Below are 16,700 nucleotides of genomic sequence, written 5' to 3'. Positions count from 1 at the left end.
ACTCTGTCTAGGGGTGATAGGCGCTTGCCAAGCCAAAGTATCAATTATGCATAGCTGGAGAAGATCGGCGATGGTCGCCGTCATTGCCCCGTACCCCAACGCTGGCGAGTAAAGCAGTAAAGATTGCTATTGACATCAAATCAAGAACAATACCCCCCCTCCAAAGGCACAACCCAACACTCCACCCTTGCTCCCTTACCCCCAGGCTCCCTCCCCGGCTGCCCCACCAGAAAGGCCTCCTGCAATCTGGCATACACGCCGCCAACCTGAATGACAACTCTTGTGTTCTGCTTCCCCACCGACCCAATCCCTGCCTCCTCGATAAAGAACGGTGATCCGTCGTCCGCGTGCCCGTAGACGTAGATCCAGGGTAGCTTTGTGATCTGCGTTTCGCCGCTTTCGCTCCGAGCATCCAGGTGGATGGGGGCCGATAGCCCGCCATCAATCGTGCCGTTGAATCCGGCGCCTTGGATGGAGCCGCCGGTGATGGGTTGGAGGATCCGGGTGCCCCCGCCTAATAGTGGAATTGGGGGGAGGGAGGGGCCGAGGGTTACGCTTACGCTGCATAGGTGGCTTGGGGAGAGTTGGGGAGGGGGTTGAGACATTCTGATGAGTGATTTATGGCTAATGGTGATGGGGTGCTGCAGGAGTATATTTATGGCTATGAAATAGGATACGCTCACGTAAGTAATACTACTTTAGCCAGGTCACACATCTACAACCCTGCAAGTGATCAGCAAACAAGCATAAGCCAGCCCCGTTTTCAACGCCGACCACCACCACCCCAGCCCTAGAAACCCCATAAGCCTATTCAACAGCAAGAGCTTCGCCGCATAGAGTCTAGCCTCACGATCCCTTGCTGCCTGGCTTATTTCCCCGCTCCAGACCCTGTCCATCTGGAGACAATGACGCGCGGCCTGTTCTGAGGCCAGCCCCAGGTGCGACCTGAAAGTCGCAAACGCGTCGCCAACGAGCACAAGGCGACCGTCGAAATAGCTCGCGGCACTGGCTTCGACTTCCCCGACTTTCGTTACGAACGGCCGACGCGTCTGTGAAACCACTTCCGCTAGGTGCGGTGTAGTGCCGTCAGAGATGTAGCGCCGTTTCTGCACCGACCAGACCTTCGGGTCGAGGAGGTCTCCCGGAACTGTACTATTATGCAAGACACCGTTGATATCGGTGAAGATGGTGTCCATGGCGACTGACCCTTCAGGGACCGGGTAGTACCAGACCCAATTGACGAGCCGCCTTCCTGGCTCGACAGACCCTGTCTCCGATGGAATGATATACGTGATGAAATACGACCCTGCGAGAAGCGTGAAGTTCAGACGATCTGAAAAATATCGCAACGTCTCCGGTGAGAGCTGGTCTTCACGCACAGTTCCCCGCCAGGCAATATACCCGGCGTAAGTCCAAGTCGTAGGGACCTGTAGGAATCGTCGGATTGTCGAATGCACGCCGTCCGCGGCAATCACCATTTCAGCACGCTCTCTCTTGACCTCCATCCCCTGCCTTGAGCCCCTGCTCGCTCCAGCTTCCACATGTAAAACATTCATAGCCCCGTCTCCCCGATCAAACTCCACCCCCACTACCCTCCTTCCGGCTTTGTACTCCGCCGTCCCATCCCCCTTCCTCCCTGGGGGCGGATACGGTACGACATCCGAAGCGAACCCATCAACATTCGCCCTGAGGATCAAGTAGAGACTGCCCCAATTACTCATATCATGGTGCCAGGCTGTGTTCAGCACACGCGGGCGCGTTTGCCACGCAACACTGAGAAACCCTGCTGGAATAGCGGGTGGTGTGCCTGTGGCGTCGTATTTCTTGAGAAGGGCGAGCACGCTCGGTCCAATGGAGACGCCGGACTCATGGCTTGCTCGCGTTGGGGACGGATCTTGTTCGAGGATTAGGACATCAGTGCCGGCGCGTTTGAGTTGAAGGGCTTGGAGGAGGCCGGAGATTGAGCCGCCGATCTGGGAGAGGGTTAGGTCGAGATCGACATCAGAGGCTTTTTTTGGTTCTTTTTTCATTTCTTTTCTTTTATTTTCTTTTGAGATAGACTGGGAAGCGTTGGTTGATTCTTACAATAATTGCGGATTTGGGAGGGGCCATTGCTCTATCATACTCTGCTATTGCTCGGTATGCAGGGTGCGTTTCTTGGGAGAATGGCACGGGGTTAGACGGATGATTCCCTAAGGTAGTTATGTACAATATATAGCCGGCTCAGGGTAGGATTTACCCACGGGGAATATCTGTATAGGTGTATGTGGGCTGCAGCCACGGGCGAAGCAGCATTTTGAACCCGCCCGATGCAACATTGAACAGACGGGGGCTGTCCCTTCTGGCCCCGGTATGCAACGAGGTTTTTTTTTTCCCTCCCTAACTTGAGCGGCAGGCCGGACATGGGTACTGCCTGACTTGTTATTGGCAATAAATGTCTCACACGAGGCTCTATGTAAAGTGATCGGCGGTGCTAATGTTGCCATAGCTTTCCCACCCGATGCTAGGAGCTCACCAACATAATTCAGGGCATGAAAAAGTGCATTTTTGGTACGCTATAGGTGTACTATTGAAACGTTCTCCAACAGCTAAGGCGTGAACCGAGGTCTATGGAGACATAATGTTCTACGTATTGGTAGCTACTGCAGGCTAAACACCATGGCCGCATTCACCACTGGCCAGGTGTACTGGTAGAGAGCTTGTAGCTGCAGTCCAGCCTTTGCAGCTAGCTCCTCCCACTGCCGCTGAGTCCGCTCCTTCGACCCCAGAGCACTCATAATGCAGATGTCCGTTCCGGTTTCTGCCCACCGCGCCCCCTTCTCCGGGGGAACCCCGTCATCAATCACAATGCGCGACTCGGCATCCATGGCGGGAACAATGTTCTGGAGGATCTCGAGTGCCTGGTGGTCAGGGAAGTCGCGCAGAATGAGACGGAGAAAGTAGAACTTGGCCCCTTATGCTTCATAATCAGCTATGCAGCAGGCCCAAGCAGACGGAGCTCATGACGCACCTTGGACGGGTTGTGGAGTATGGAAATTGTGTGGCATCGATTCAATCCCTGACAGGGGCAGCGTCGCCTGCGCAGCTTGCAGTACTGGGGGCAGGTCCTGGAGAATCACTCGGCCTGGTTGGTTGGGATACTTCTCGCGAAGTCGGATGCATGCATGTCCCATTCCCCCCCCGATGTCGACGAAGAGCGCCTTCTCGGGCTCTGCAGACCATGATCCGAGCTCCTTTTCTAGTGGGAACGTGGACAGGAAGTTTGGGGTGCGCTCGTCAGTGAGCAGGACCTTGAAGTTCGCAATTCGTGTTGGCTGGGTTGCTAGCCAGTGGAAGCAGTCCTGATCGGTGTTGAAGGCTTTTTGGAACGCAGTGTCTTTGGCATCCACGATGTCGGGATACTTGCGCTCGGCGAGGAAGTCGGGGAGGGCCATCAGGACTGGCCAGAGATTCTCGAATCTGGACGCTGGTTAAAACATGACATGCCTCGAATTGGGAGTGATCCGGGGGAAATAGGAAACGTACGCATGTCGCATTCCTGCTTCGAGCCCGGGGACGGCCAACGTCTGTGTGATGTTGCTCGATATGTATTTGATGTCGTCTGTTTGTTGTACCATGCGCACCGAGGCCATGTAGCGGAGGAGCCGAGCTATGTGACAGTCCTATTAGCTAGCGTGCTCGAAGGAGATAATCATTGTATATATACACATCAGTTCCCTCCCACAACCGAGATGATCGGCTAGTTCCTCAGCGCTCTGAGGAGATGCACACTGGCTGAGATGTTTAAACAGACCCAGGTCCGAGCCAATGCGGGCCACGGCGACTTGACACGTCTATTCAGCAAAGTTAGGAGAGCCGAGAAGATGAACAATAGAAAGATTACATCGAGCGACATCCGCATCACCGTATCGAATGGCGTCTCCAGCGAGTATTGCAGCTCGCGGAGAGCGTCATTGATTTCCGCACGCCCAAACTGGTCTGTGGACTGGGCCAGCTGCTGGATGAGCGTCTTTATGGCAGCGACAGTCTCCATGGCAAGGTCCAAGATTCGATGGTTTGATCGGGCTAGCAATATAGCTCGCACGAGTGGAATCAATTTTATAGCAGTAATGAATAACGCTATCTCCGAGCCTCGTATTACACCGTCTTTACGGCCGTCGCCCAAGATGCAAGCCCCGACGCTGACGTCCGCCTCGGCCGAGGGGTCTGACACGACAGCTCATGGATGTGGCGGGTGTGGCATCTCTCAAAATTAGCCTGTTGCACCTTGTCTACCCGGTTGTTTGTCGTATTATCAATCTCTGCTCTAGGGAGGTATAGAATGACTGCCGCAGTTGCACCCACTTCGCCTGCCAACCCATCATCATGTTTACCCTAACAGAGTACTTCATCGCTGCCTGTGTCTGGCTCGTCCTCTACAAGGTTGGCAATTTACTGTGGAATCGACATCACTATTTCAAGCAGCAGAAGGCCCGCGGCTGCGGGGAGATCAAGCATTATCGCCATCGAGACCCGATCCTTGGACTAGACTTCGTCTACACGCTTTCCAAGGCCTTCAAGGAACACCGCTGGCTCCCATGGCAACAGGAGCTCTTCGCGGCCCAGGGCGTCAAGACCTTCCAGGCCAACTTTCTCGGGTCGCGAGCCATCTACACATCCGAGTCCGAGAACATGAAGGCCATGTCGACCACATACTGGCGCGAGTTTGGCCTGGAACCGCTTCGTCGGGGAAGCGGAGCCGCCGACCCTGTTGCTGGGCCCGGAGTCAGTACAGTTGACGGACCGATGTGGGATTTCAGTCGCAATATCATCAAGCCCTATTTCACACGCGACGGATACTCAAACCTCGCCCGTCTGGAGGTGTTTGTGAATCGTCTGCTGGACCTGGTGCCGACCGATGGTTCGACCTTTGACATGCAGCCGTTGCTGCAACGATGGGTAAGCTTCGTTCGTATGAGCTTTTCAGCATGTATAGTGGAACGCAGCATGGCTGACCAAACGGGAACCGTAGTTCCTTGATACCTCGAGCGAGTTCCTATTTGGCAAGACCGTCGACTCCCTCACCCATCCCGAGAATGTGAAGGTGGCCAAGGCCATGGTCGACACAATGCGAGGCATCCGCGTGCGTCTGACCATGTCAAAGCTGATGTTCCTCCACCGTGACCCAGTGTGGATGGAAAATGTGAAGATCGTCCGAGATTTCGTGGACGAGCGCATCGATGCCAGTCTGACGCAGCTGCAGGACGTTAAGAGCGGCAAGGGCACCTCATGCACGGAGAATCAGCCTGACGGTCGTACCGACCTGCTATGGGACATGGTACAGCAGCTGCAAGATAAGGAAGCTTTGCGGGGCCAAATTATGGCCGTCTTCATCCCCTCCAACGACACGACATCGATTCTCATCAGCAACGCTATTTACGCCCTGGCAAGACATCCCCATGTGTATCAAACACTGCGGGAGGAGGTGCTCGCCCTGGGAGACCAGGAGATTACGTTTGAGAAACTGCGTGGACTGCGCTACCTGCGATATGTCATCAACGAGAGTGAGTGCATGTCGGCCAATCCCCTTGGAAGGACTTCTCGACTGACCAGCTGGCAGCCCATCGTTTGTACCCGAACGGCATCCAGATGGTACGGATTGCTCTGGAAGACACTACGCTGCCGGTCGGAGGAGGCCCAGATCAAAGCCAACCCATCTTCATCCAAAAAGGAGACATCGTCCATGCCAACCGGTACCTCATGCACCGGGACCCAGACAACTGGGGCCCTGATGCCGAGGTCTTCCGCCCGGAGCGTTGGGGAGATGTCCGGCCTCTGTGGAAGTTCGTCCCCTTTGGAGGAGGCCCGCGCATCTGCCCTGCGCATGTGCTCGTCGATACGGAGGCATCATACGTGCTCCTGCGCTTTGTGCAGCGGTTTCGCACTCTGGAGCCCCGAGATGAGCGGCCATACAAGGCCATCATGCGGATTGGGCCGAGCAATTTGCATGGGGTGAATGTAGCTGTAAAGACTGCGTAAGGGAGGTAATCTAGGGACGTAGCGATGTTGAGCCATGGGCGATAGCTACAAGCTGAAGCATCTGGAATACGAGAAATGGAATGTGGAAAGTTTATCTGACAAATCCAAATCCAGCTTTGATTCAACACAGGCTGGGTCCTGTTGTACTTCATGCTGTTCCTACAACGGGAAGATACATACATTGCCTAGATTCTAGCTAGCTACAGCTATCTCAGACACAATAAACCAGCTTCACCCCAGTTACCTGATGTTTACGGCTCCGGTTAGCCCCCTCGATCACCCCTGGGAGTCCTCCAGTCTCGACTTGTAGTGGGTGGAGCTGCAGTTTGCCCTCGTCCAAGAGCCGCTGTGCCACGGGATACCACCTCTTTGCAAATTCGCGATCCTGGGGCTGCGCATCCCGCTTAAAAGGGTGCTTCCAGTTAATCGGACGGCCGTAGATAGTGTATCCGATAATCCAGCGCGCCTTGACATTCCGGCGCGTGTGGCCGCGGATAGGGAACGGATCAAGGGCGACGTACTGACCACCGGAGCTGCCGATAGCCGTATAGCAGCATTTCATGGAGTCGATGTTGGTGATGCAGTCCACGGCATATTTGATGGAGTTCTCCGTGTACTCGCGGATCTCGGAGCCGCAGCCCGGGGAGTGATAGTCGAAGGCTTCGGCGGCCCCAAGCTGCTTGACACGGTCAAAGCTTTTTGCCGAGCAGGTGGTGACGGGGATGTAGCCGGACCTGTGGACAGGACTTGGTCAGTCTCTTGTACTCTTGGGGATAAATGGCATAGAAGCCTTAAAACCTACAGCCGAAGAAGCTGGATCATGAAGCACCCGGACGCGGTTCCTCCGCCGTAGACTAGAACATACTGTGCGTCCTGGACAGGTTGATCGGGCCATGACAAACCGAGTGTTTGGTAGAGCGTCAGACCGGCCGTAGCCAAGCCCGTGCCTACCGTAGCTGCCTGCTCGAAGGATATGTCCGGAGGGATCTTGTACACCAGCTCGCCGGGAATGGCCACATACTCGGCGAAGGCTCCCTGGGTGGCATCCTCGGGGTTATTCCCAAAGGCCGCACCACAGACCGAATCACCCAACGCAAAGCGGGATTGACAGGCTTCACCTACCACAACTACCTCTCCGGAGAAGTCCGTGCCCCAGGTGGCATCGAGGCTGGGCGAGAGATCGGCAGACTTCCAATCGACAGGGTTGAGAGCGACACAGACTACCCGCACCAGGATATCCTCAGGCTGACAAGCGGGAACCGGACATCCTTTCTCAACCGAGGCTTGCCCGGGGCCCTTAATCTTGATCGCCCGTTGAGTGGCCGAGATCTCAAAATGAACGGAGGCAGGCATGGTGTGGCGCGGACGAGGGGGTGAAAGTGTAGCAGGATTCTCTGAATACCAGCAAGAAGCTACCGCGCATGGTGATGACAAGAGAAGATTCGAATCATCCAATTTGTATCTCCTATGCTTCATAAAAGATGTAGATGGAGCATAAGAACTACAGCGGCCGAGTAACGTGGCGCACAAGGTCCGGAGACGGTGCGGAGAACGGGCTTATCTTACTCTAGCCCTAACGCAGACTCCACTAGAACAACAAGTCAGCCCGACTGCAGTGGAGTCTCTTCTGTTTGATGGATTTTAGAGCATTCATACAACATCCCCCGGCGGGCGCCTGGTACTCTGAGTAATTGGTATCCTCGGCAGCCACCATGGTTTCCCTTAGAGAGATTCGTGCCCACAACGCAGGCCTCAGAGATGCCTGGGCGGGCCATCGCCATGTCTCGCTATTTGTTGGAGCGACCAAGGGGATTGGACTGGCCACCATCATGGAATTGATCCAGCGCATTGACGAACCGACCGTGTATATAGTTTGTCGGTCAACCGCCCAGTTCGCCCAGAGGATTGCGGAGTTGCAGCGACTCAACCGCAGAGCCAAGCTGGTGGCCCTCTACGGACAGATCTCATTGCTGTCCGAGGTAGACCGCATCTGCAACCTAGTGCTCCGCAAGGAATCCCAGCTGGACCTCTTGTTCATGAGTCCTGGCTACCTGCCTAACGGGCATCCGTCCTGTAAGAAAGGCATCCCTGCATGCAGCTTTTACAATGCTGATCCGTGATCTGAAAGATACACCAGAGGGGCTGGAAGAGCTGGCCTCCCTGGCATACTATTGTCGCCTACGATTCACGGTGAATCTCCTTCCACTTCTCGAGCGAACCGCCAAGACGAATTACCCGGATGAGCCGTCCAATCGACGACCTCGAGTCTTCAGCGTCTTAAACGGTGGCAATGAACGTGCCCTGCCCTTTGTGCCCGAAGATCTGCAGTCGGAGAAAAGCTACACCATGCTGAACCACGTTGCCCACACCACCCTAATGAACACCTTGGCGCTGGAACACCTGGCGCACAAGAAACCCTCCGTGGACTTTGTGCACGAGTCCCCCGGGAAAGTGCAGACGGACATCGTGGCTAGTTTCCTTCAATCCCCGGAGCGCACTCGCTCGAGGCTGGTGCTCTGGAGATGGCTCAAAGGGATGCTCATGCTCGTCTTGCAGGCCGTCCTGCTGCCGGTGTTCTATGTGGTGGCCATGCCATTGGCTGAGTCTGGCGAGCGCCGACTCTACGAAGCAACCGTGGACTTGTCGCAACAATGGCAGAAGCAGTTGCAGAGCCCCCCATACAATGGGATCGTGGCTGCTCCAGGGTTCTATCGGATGAAGCACACGTCCGACATCGTGATGGACGACACCGTCCTTCAGGCGTACCGGGCGCTAGGCATGCCGGAGAGAGCCTGGGAACACACGATGGCGGTTTTCCGGAGCGTGCTGGACAAGGGTAGTGGCAAGAAGTAGCAGAGGAGGCGGTCTATTATTATGTAGGTTTGTTGGTTTTGCCAACAGTGTCTGGTGGCAGTATGGCAGAACATATCGTCGATTGCCCTACTCGTTGAACTTCACAACTAGACACCAGGAGCACCTTGGATGTTAGTCGATCTGTTACCTTCGCCCATGACCCCTTGCATGAGCGCGTCTTCGTTAGTTAGACGGTATCAAGACCGTCGTTGTTCTTGCTGCTTTCGTTACCGAATATTGGCGCTGGGTCCCCATTTCATTGCAAAGACTGTTTTAGAATTGCAAACATCTTCTCCATGCTCACTACGGTGGCTATTTCTTACATTGTTATGAAATGCTAGATGTTAGTCAGGGAACTTGCATAAGAGCAAAGGCTGGCTGATTTCCCCTGTGAATTGTGGACAGTGTCAAGGCTTTCACAACGGAAGTAGGCCATATCTCTTCCCTCTTTCAGCTTCCTTTCCCTTCCCTTTCCGTTCCCTCCCTTTGCACCTATCGTTCCTTCGCGAGAGCCTAGCAACTTTGATTACCTTCTAACCACTACGGTCTCGACAGGAGCAGCCTCCGTATTGTCCGGGGTGGTTTGAACCAAGACTCGCTCGGGCAGAAGAGCTCTACACACGATATAGACTTTGAAGAATGTGGTTGATTGGGAATGAATCTGGTATTCACTGTCCATATAAACCTCAAGCTTTCCGATGAGAATATAACAATTCAACTTGCCCCTGAATCAGAACCAGGGACACAAGCCGACCAAGTATTCAGCAAATTCCAGTCCAGATCAGGGTATTCAACCTGCAGGGACCACTCAGCCTGTATGCAGTCAGAAGTAAGATCATATCGACTGTGACACATCACACACACCTGGCTCACATCGAAATCAGACCATGCCTCGCCTTCCCCCGTTTCGTTGATGTCCAAGATGTCATTGGAACCCTTACCCAGTCGACACGGCACATTAGACCCACCATATACCTGTAGAGGTTGAGGTGACTCCCGCGATTGTGCTAGGCTCTTGTACCTGTCGACAAGAACTATGTGGCACTTTTCCAGACTGTCCACTGCCGCCGATAGGACCGCATCGTCCTGAGGTGACCCAGTTTCGGCAGCTTTAATCTGGGCTATGATACACGATAACAACACATAGGTTTTGATATCTATTTGTGCGCCGTCTTTTAACCGGCATTCACTCAAACCTACGTATTCTTCTAAAACTGTGCGAGGAACCTGCTGGCTTTTGTTGGGCGTAGACGACAGGTTGTTTGTGAGCGGGGAGACAGGTTGGCAGGAAAACCAATCGCCCTCTGTTACGCAGAGGATCTCGTGTCCCACAGTCACGGAGGCAAGTAAATATGGGTCTCTAAACAGCCCGCTAGAGTAGCGTTTCACATTCAAATAGTCGTTAACATTTTGTCCGGAAGGCGTTGTTGGGTGACCCGCCAGTATCTGGATTGCCGTCTCTAAGCAGACCCGGCGTGAAAAGTAATAGGCGAGGTTCTTCCGAGCTTTCATGGCAAACGGTTGATGGAGGCAAAGGAGAAATCTATAGGTTAGCAAGTTAAGGAGCTCCAGCTGGAACAGGGTCGGCTGCTCGTGGTCGGGAGACATAGATTTAATCATTTGCGTATTATAGTGACATGCTGCGGTGAGCTCTTCCCCAAGACGGAGCACTTCGCTGTACGAGGGATCTAGCTGGACGCTATTTAAGACCTTTGCCACTTGTACGCGAACCGGCAAGCATCTCATAAGGAGAATTGAGAAGGATGTTTGTGTTAATATGTTACTTGGCTCAGGCTCGCTGGTTGTACCAAGATTCGTATCGTTTAGATTAGCAGGAGGTCTACAGTCGAATTCATCGCAAGATATAAGCGGTGGGGTCCCTGAGTCCGTACTAGACTGGAGAACTAGTTCGCAGACGGTGCACCATAGTCGGCGGCGAATCTCAGCCTGGAACACCGGCATTGCAGGGAAATGAGACGGGTCACGATGAAGCCCCAGTTGCTGCGCCTTCTGCAGGAGTGCGCCAGTGGATACATACACAAGACTTGCATCCACGGCGCATACTATTCGTGTAAGTAGGACAAGGCAGTAAAGTTGAATGCCATCCACACTAGCCTGCAGACTTTCCCCTGGGGCGTGCAGCCATTGCTGGGCCTCCTGGATCCAAGCCACGCAGCGGGAGGCCATGTCAGGCGTGCCAAGCATGTCCGATTGGTTTACCACACGGGCTCCGATGGCGATGACTAGCTGCAGTTTTAACAAGAACAGTCTGCTGGTCGGCTGTGAGCCTGTCCACATCTCATTGTATACTTGTCGGAAGGTGGGTACATGGAGAATTCGCAGCACGGATTCGAAAGTGCGACAGTATGCATTGACACAGACATCGCAGGCCTCCTGTGATGGCAGGCTGCCGTCCAAGGCCTGCAGAGAGGAAGCGCGCAGACTATATTGTTGCTGGATTGCTCGCGAGAGCCGCTGACATTTAACAAACAGAGCACGGAACTCCACATCATTATCCTGAAGTCGGTTATTTAGTGTATGCACAATTGTATCGAACTAGATTGGGTCAGCACTTGGTGATAGATACATCTCTATATTTAGCTTACCTGCGCAAACCCCACCAGCCAGTGACTCTTGCCCAGAAGATTCGCCTGGCACACCGTGCGTCGTGCCTGCGGATGACGCTGTTGAATATGGGGAGCTGCTAGAGAGCTCTCTGGTTCTTGTTGGCTGAAGACCTTCTGCTCCAGCTGACGCACCCGTTGAATGAGCACCTGGACCTCTGTTGGCGCCTGTGCCGGTGTGTGCCTGGGTACGTGGCCCAGGCTCGCTGGGGTGCTAGCAGGATCGCGATGTTTGCGGGTGGAGATAGTGTTGTGGATCACAAAGAGTGGATCCCAGAAATCCCCGTACATCTCGCCCTCGCTCGGAATTGGCTCGACCTGGGCAGGAGGAGAGTGGCCGATGCCGCTGTCAGTGGGCACGCGGTCGTGCCCGTGGTTTGGATGTGAAGTAGCCATGTCCATGGCAGGATCTGTGGTGTCGAGCCCTGGCAGGTCCTCTTCGGGAAATGAGGAATTCGAGTTGGCCAGGTATGTACATGTGCTGGCATACCCGGTCCTAAGACAGTGACTGCAGGGGACCTTACGGTCGCACCGAATCTTTCGTCTCCGACATCGATCGCAGGCTAAGACTGGGCGTCGACGTTTACGCTGCGCGGTTTGGGGTAGTGGTCTGGAGCTTCCATCCATTGGCGTAGAGGTAAAGGGCAGAAGATCAATGGAAATAACCGATATAGAGGAGCAACGTGAATAATGCTACGCCAGAGCAGAGAGACAAGTAACCAGCATGAGTTCGTAAGATCCCAGCTGGAGGAGCGAGCCGCTTATTCTTAATGCCATCAGCAGGCTTATATGGGGCCAACCGAAACTAGGGCGATCAGTGGTGTTGCAGTTAACATGCTGTGGCGCTACCAAGCACGAAGCATCCATGGATGGCGTGGGAAATTGCCGAATCCGTGGTGCCTTCCTGTTGAAGCATTACTGTCGAAATACCTCCTTCGCCTTGACTTCTTTGGAAGCGAACTTAAGAATACGTTATCTGGCGAAGGGAACTGAGATTGGTTGATTGAGACGACTTGCAGAAATTCTGAGAGGGAACAATATCATATCTCTGGACATTTCTTCCCCGCTCTGTACCCTGGTGTATATGTCTTGGGCGTCTAGGCGTGCCTCATCACGTTGCACAGTCTGGTTATCTCGCATACGGCGTACAGTGGCGTTTTACCACATGGGCTGAAGGGGGGCCACTCTTGGCGTTTAACAGTGGACGTCCTATCATACTAGAATCACTCATCTCGTATTCTCTAAGCTATCCCAGCAACTTGGCCATCTGAAATATATCCATGGATACTTGGCGATGTAACCGTTCCAGTAGTTGCCTACCCCCAGTAATAGTAGTTCCTAACAGCAGATAGAATAAAACCACATGGTAAAAGAGAGCCTCCATGCAGGCGGATTTCAAATATATCCTGTTGGGAATAAGGCATTCAAGACGCGACCTTATTGACATATAGTTGTTTTGGTGAAGTGGGGTTGAGATATCCTTTGAAATTTAGAATACACGAAAAGAAAAAAAAAAAAAAAGGTTCCTGAGGCTATTGTTCGTATTTGATGTGGTATTTTTAATTAGGGTCCGGGTACGAGGCCCTTTTGACGTATTGTTGTTAAGATATTTTAGTCATGAAAAGAGCTAACTCATATGCCGTGCAGAGGTATTTTGTTTTGTTAGTTACGGTGCTTAATAGGACAGACTATGGGATTCAAAAAAAAAAAAAATAATTAATTCAAGCACTTCTGCGATGGTATATGAACCACATATTTAGGTGTTATTATTGTAAACACGATTCTGGGAGCACCTCCATGATCCGTAGCTGTAGACTTTAGCTATGCCTCACTTGAACAGGTCTCCAATGCCATCATTGTGGTGGCCTGGAGGGCGTTTTCCTTGGGCATATCTTTGAATACGCCTCTGACTGGTGTGAGACTGGGGCATCGCATCTGCAGCGTGAACTCGAGTCCCTCCCTGCTGACGGATCCCGCCAATATGATGAACCAATTATGGCCTTTACCAGAATACACGGCGAAATAATTAGATAGATACTTACTCAGCACGGTGTATTCATAATAAGACGTGTCAATGTGGTCTAATCTATCCTAGTAATCCCCTCTTGCGCCAAGCCAGCCAGGCAGGATTGAGGTCGCAGCAGGGGGGCTTGTTATTAGTGTATGATTTGTAAAAGTCCCATTTTAGAAACGAGCAGGACAGACGGAGCAAGCAAAACGACCAGGATCTTACACAGTCGCAGGCCATCTGGCCGAACTGCCTGTTATTCCACGAACAAGAAGAAAGACCGAAAGGACACAAATACCAGCTCGGCCGAGATTTCTAGGCCCTTCCGGCTAAATGGCCGATGCTCATCGTCCGCCCTTTTCTCGCCCCCAATGATAAGCACGAGAGACAATCATATTGCGATCGCTCTCACCCCGGTCGAAGGATTCCTCCCCCAGATCTACGTCTTCGCACGCCGGTAAATGCTCACCCCTAGCCTAGGATGGCAATCCTGTGACACACTATTACAACGCTACCACGGCCTTTTTCACCGGCAGGTGGGCTCGAGTGGTGGATAAAATCATGCGGACGGCCTTTAGGCTTCAAGTTCTGTAGCACAAACAATGGTTATTATGTTGAGTGGAAGCGAGGAATACGGGGCAGAACCACTGGTAGGTTTCGTGCGGGGGGAAAGCCCGGCTCACATAAGCCGGACATATTCCGTTCGGATGAGCTGAGGAGCGGTCGACGCTCGCAGAGAGAGCGGAGGTATGCTGGAGAAGTATGGCAACAAACACCTGGCATTCGTGGTCTATGACTATAGCCTTCGTGGACATGAAGATTCAGTCCTGGACTATCGTCAACCAGTGAATTCCAAACTTGCGTACTCAACTCGTCTTCCAGGAAGGACAAAAAATGGCCTCGCCTATGAAGTCTGACTTCCTTGCCGGTAGCCATATGAAGCTGCCCAAGATAGGGATTGCCGCCGCGGTGGCGGTGGTGGCTAGTATTGTGATCTACCTGGCACTTTCAAGCTTCTTCGTAGGAACAGATGTACGGAACATGCTTCTAATCGCTACCAGCATCAATCCAGTTACTAACGGAAAACTCTGCGCCAGGAATTCAAGAATGATGAGAACCAGAGCATCAAGGAATATCCGGACAATACGCGGTTCATGAGATTCACTCATGGGTATAGAGACCAATTGACTCTGGGCTATAGGAACCACACTGACATTATCCATGCAGGAAACAACTGTCAAAGGCTGGCGAGGACCTTGCCGGTTCAGAGCCATATCTCGTTCGTAACGGAAAATCGAAGGAGCTCGTTATTTTCGCACCAGAGCATCTCCAGGAATTCCACCGAAAGGACGCCAACTCGCATTACAAGCCTGAAAACATGAATATGGGTGACTATGCAGGGCAGTAAGTGGGACCTCACAAGTACAGTCTCCAACTTCTCATAACCACCATCATATGTAGACTTCTAGGACAATGTGTGGGACAGCTGGGAGGCACCAAGTGGAAGCTTGCGCGTAGTCATATGGACCCGGAATTTTCCTATCGAGCCAGCCGTTCCATGATGAAACGATTCTCTCAGGAGATTGACTCTTGGGTCAGTCATCTGTCAGAGAACCCAACCAGAAGGAGCACCCAGAAAGATGTGTTTGTGCAGGATGTGAAGAAGCGGTGCAAGGATCTGTCCCTGAGGTCCATCGCGATCAGCATCTATGGCGAGACGTTCAGTGAGGAAGTGTGTGGCCTGGAACATTGACAATTTGAATGTGGCTAACCATACGCAAAGAACTACGCCTTTCTAAGTACTATGAACGAACTTCACGAGAAGATCATTTTCGTCGCGTTTCTCAACAAGCGAGTGATGTCCAAATGGTATAACAAATTGCCGACTGCTGAGAAGCGACTGATGGACTCGTTCCAGACGCAGTGGAAGGCTTTCAACCTCGCCCAGATCAAGCTTGCAAGAGAGGTACCGTCGTCCCAATGTTATATCCAGGAGTATCTGATAAGCCTGTAGAAAAAGCTCTCGTGTCCAGCAGAAAAGATATACGTAGGTGTCGAAGCCGGTGACATGAGCCTTCCGGAGGTAAGTCAAGCTCGAACACCCACTCGAATGTAACTAATGCCCTTCCAGTTTCTACAATCTCTGGACGAAATGCTTTTCACGAATATTGATATAACCGGATCTATCTTAGCGCTTATCTTTCAGCACTTGGCGAAGGACCAAGCCATGCAGAAAAAGCTCAGGGCTGAGATTTCCGCTCACAGAGCCCAACCCGGATATACGGTAGGGGACTATATTAGCAAACAGAACACCCTGCTGCATTTCTCGCTCCTGGAGTCGATCCGCGTTACCCCTGCTATGTGTACGTTCTTCATTTGCCGACCGACGCAGTGAGATACCCCGGATTCACTAACAGAGTCAGACTTTACCCTACCCGAATGTAACGCCAGCCCCAAGCGCATTGGGGGATTCCACATTCCTGCTCACACGCCAACGATCGTGGACGTGAACCGGCTGAACAAAAACGAAAGTATCTGGGGAACAGAGGCTGATGCTTTCCGCCCGGAGCGATTTTTCGGTCTGGACCCCGCGCGGTATCGCTTTGGATTTGTTCGCTGGGGGATCGGACGTGACAAGTGCCTAGGCAAGAATATGGCAGAGGTGATTCTGAAGCTAGCAATTCTGGCTGTGACGGACAAGTATACGTTGCATGTACCCCCTGCACTGCCTGGTCAAGGAGAGAAATCGGAAGCTGGCTTCACGATCAACCGGGACGTGGAAGTAGAATTCAGACCCGCTATCTAGGTAGGGGAAAATACTTGAATGTTTGATATCCGCTGCCAACACCGGATTCCTTTTCAATCAATCGACTTCTAAATTTTAATTCGTATGGAACGCTCTTCTTTCCGGAAGAGTGGTTCACGACCGCATTAGCCGTCCATAATTGGTATGTTTTGTTGGTACCCGTGAGGCAGATCAATGAGAATCTTTTTTCCACATACCCCACGGAACTCTGTTTAGGTAAAATAAATACCTGGAACTAAAAGACCAATATTAGACGTCTACATGCGACCATCTCTAGGGCTCAGGATGTTTTCTTGCAGTAATTGCGGCTTGCAGGGATTGTGAATATATATAATGTTTACGTGTATGGCCGAGTGCCGACAAACCTCATCTTACAACTGAAGACACGGAT

At 52.6% G+C, this 16,700-nt stretch overlaps 8 protein-coding genes across 8 annotated transcripts; 3 read left to right on the top strand and 5 right to left on the bottom strand.

The window, feature by feature from the left end:
* Positions 1 to 40: 40 nt before the first annotated feature.
* Positions 41 to 605, bottom strand: F9C07_2235289 (uncharacterized protein; the record flags this gene model as incomplete). Its single annotated transcript, XM_071509968.1, has 2 exons — positions 41 to 126; positions 200 to 605. 2 exons carry the CDS (start codon positions 603 to 605, stop codon positions 41 to 43), a joined length of 492 nt encoding a protein of 163 aa, XP_071367688.1.
* A 102-nt stretch (positions 606 to 707) lies between these two features.
* F9C07_8119 (uncharacterized protein) lies at positions 708 to 2,112 on the bottom strand (the record flags this gene model as incomplete). The annotated part of the gene is made up of 2 exons (XM_041294232.2): positions 708 to 1,973; positions 2,086 to 2,112. 2 exons carry the CDS (start codon positions 2,110 to 2,112, stop codon positions 708 to 710), a joined length of 1,293 nt encoding a protein of 430 aa, XP_041149536.2.
* Positions 2,113 to 2,234: 122 nt separating this feature from the next.
* lepI (putative O-methyltransferase) lies at positions 2,235 to 4,090 on the bottom strand. Its single transcript, XM_071510793.1, has 5 exons — positions 3,884 to 4,090; positions 3,707 to 3,833; positions 3,526 to 3,649; positions 3,011 to 3,459; positions 2,235 to 2,953 (listed from the first exon to the last, which is right to left on the bottom strand). Exons 1-5 carry the CDS (start codon positions 4,031 to 4,033, stop codon positions 2,640 to 2,642), a joined length of 1,164 nt encoding a protein of 387 aa, XP_071367687.1. The 5' UTR covers positions 4,034 to 4,090; the 3' UTR covers positions 2,235 to 2,639.
* Positions 4,091 to 4,365: 275 nt separating this feature from the next.
* lepH (cytochrome P450 monooxygenase) lies at positions 4,366 to 6,018 on the top strand (the record flags this gene model as incomplete). The annotated part of the gene is made up of 3 exons (XM_041294239.2): positions 4,366 to 4,938; positions 5,012 to 5,543; positions 5,600 to 6,018. 3 exons carry the CDS (start codon positions 4,366 to 4,368, stop codon positions 6,016 to 6,018), a joined length of 1,524 nt encoding a protein of 507 aa, XP_041149538.2.
* A 211-nt stretch (positions 6,019 to 6,229) lies between these two features.
* Positions 6,230 to 7,494, bottom strand: lepG (putative alcohol dehydrogenase; the record flags this gene model as incomplete). Its single annotated transcript, XM_041294234.2, has 2 exons — positions 6,230 to 6,752; positions 6,821 to 7,494. 2 exons carry the CDS (start codon positions 7,492 to 7,494, stop codon positions 6,230 to 6,232), a joined length of 1,197 nt encoding a protein of 398 aa, XP_041149539.2.
* A 236-nt stretch (positions 7,495 to 7,730) lies between these two features.
* On the top strand, positions 7,731 to 8,871 carry lepF (the record flags this gene model as incomplete). The annotated part of the gene is made up of 2 exons (XM_041294240.1): positions 7,731 to 8,091; positions 8,147 to 8,871. The coding sequence occupies 2 exons, from the start codon at positions 7,731 to 7,733 to the stop codon at positions 8,869 to 8,871; spliced, it is 1,086 nt and encodes a 361-aa protein (XP_041149540.1).
* A 357-nt stretch (positions 8,872 to 9,228) lies between these two features.
* On the bottom strand, positions 9,229 to 12,431 carry lepE. The gene is made up of 3 exons (XM_071508357.1): positions 11,478 to 12,431; positions 9,736 to 11,427; positions 9,229 to 9,684 (listed from the first exon to the last, which is right to left on the bottom strand). Exons 1-3 carry the CDS (start codon positions 12,120 to 12,122, stop codon positions 9,586 to 9,588), a joined length of 2,436 nt encoding a protein of 811 aa, XP_071367686.1. The 5' UTR covers positions 12,123 to 12,431; the 3' UTR covers positions 9,229 to 9,585.
* A 1,200-nt stretch (positions 12,432 to 13,631) lies between these two features.
* lepD (cytochrome P450 monooxygenase) lies at positions 13,632 to 16,641 on the top strand. Its single transcript, XM_041294242.2, has 8 exons — positions 13,632 to 14,535; positions 14,601 to 14,674; positions 14,731 to 14,907; positions 14,965 to 15,235; positions 15,287 to 15,469; positions 15,518 to 15,586; positions 15,635 to 15,866; positions 15,927 to 16,641. The coding sequence occupies exons 1-8, from the start codon at positions 14,398 to 14,400 to the stop codon at positions 16,307 to 16,309; spliced, it is 1,527 nt and encodes a 508-aa protein (XP_041149542.1). The 5' UTR covers positions 13,632 to 14,397; the 3' UTR covers positions 16,310 to 16,641.
* Positions 16,642 to 16,700: the final 59 nt, after the last annotated feature.

This window comes from Aspergillus flavus, chromosome 6 (assembly GCF_009017415.1).
Source record: "Aspergillus flavus chromosome 6, complete sequence".
Taxonomy (NCBI): domain Eukaryota; kingdom Fungi; phylum Ascomycota; class Eurotiomycetes; order Eurotiales; family Aspergillaceae; genus Aspergillus; species Aspergillus flavus.
This window is presented reverse-complemented; position numbering and strand designations above follow the sequence as displayed.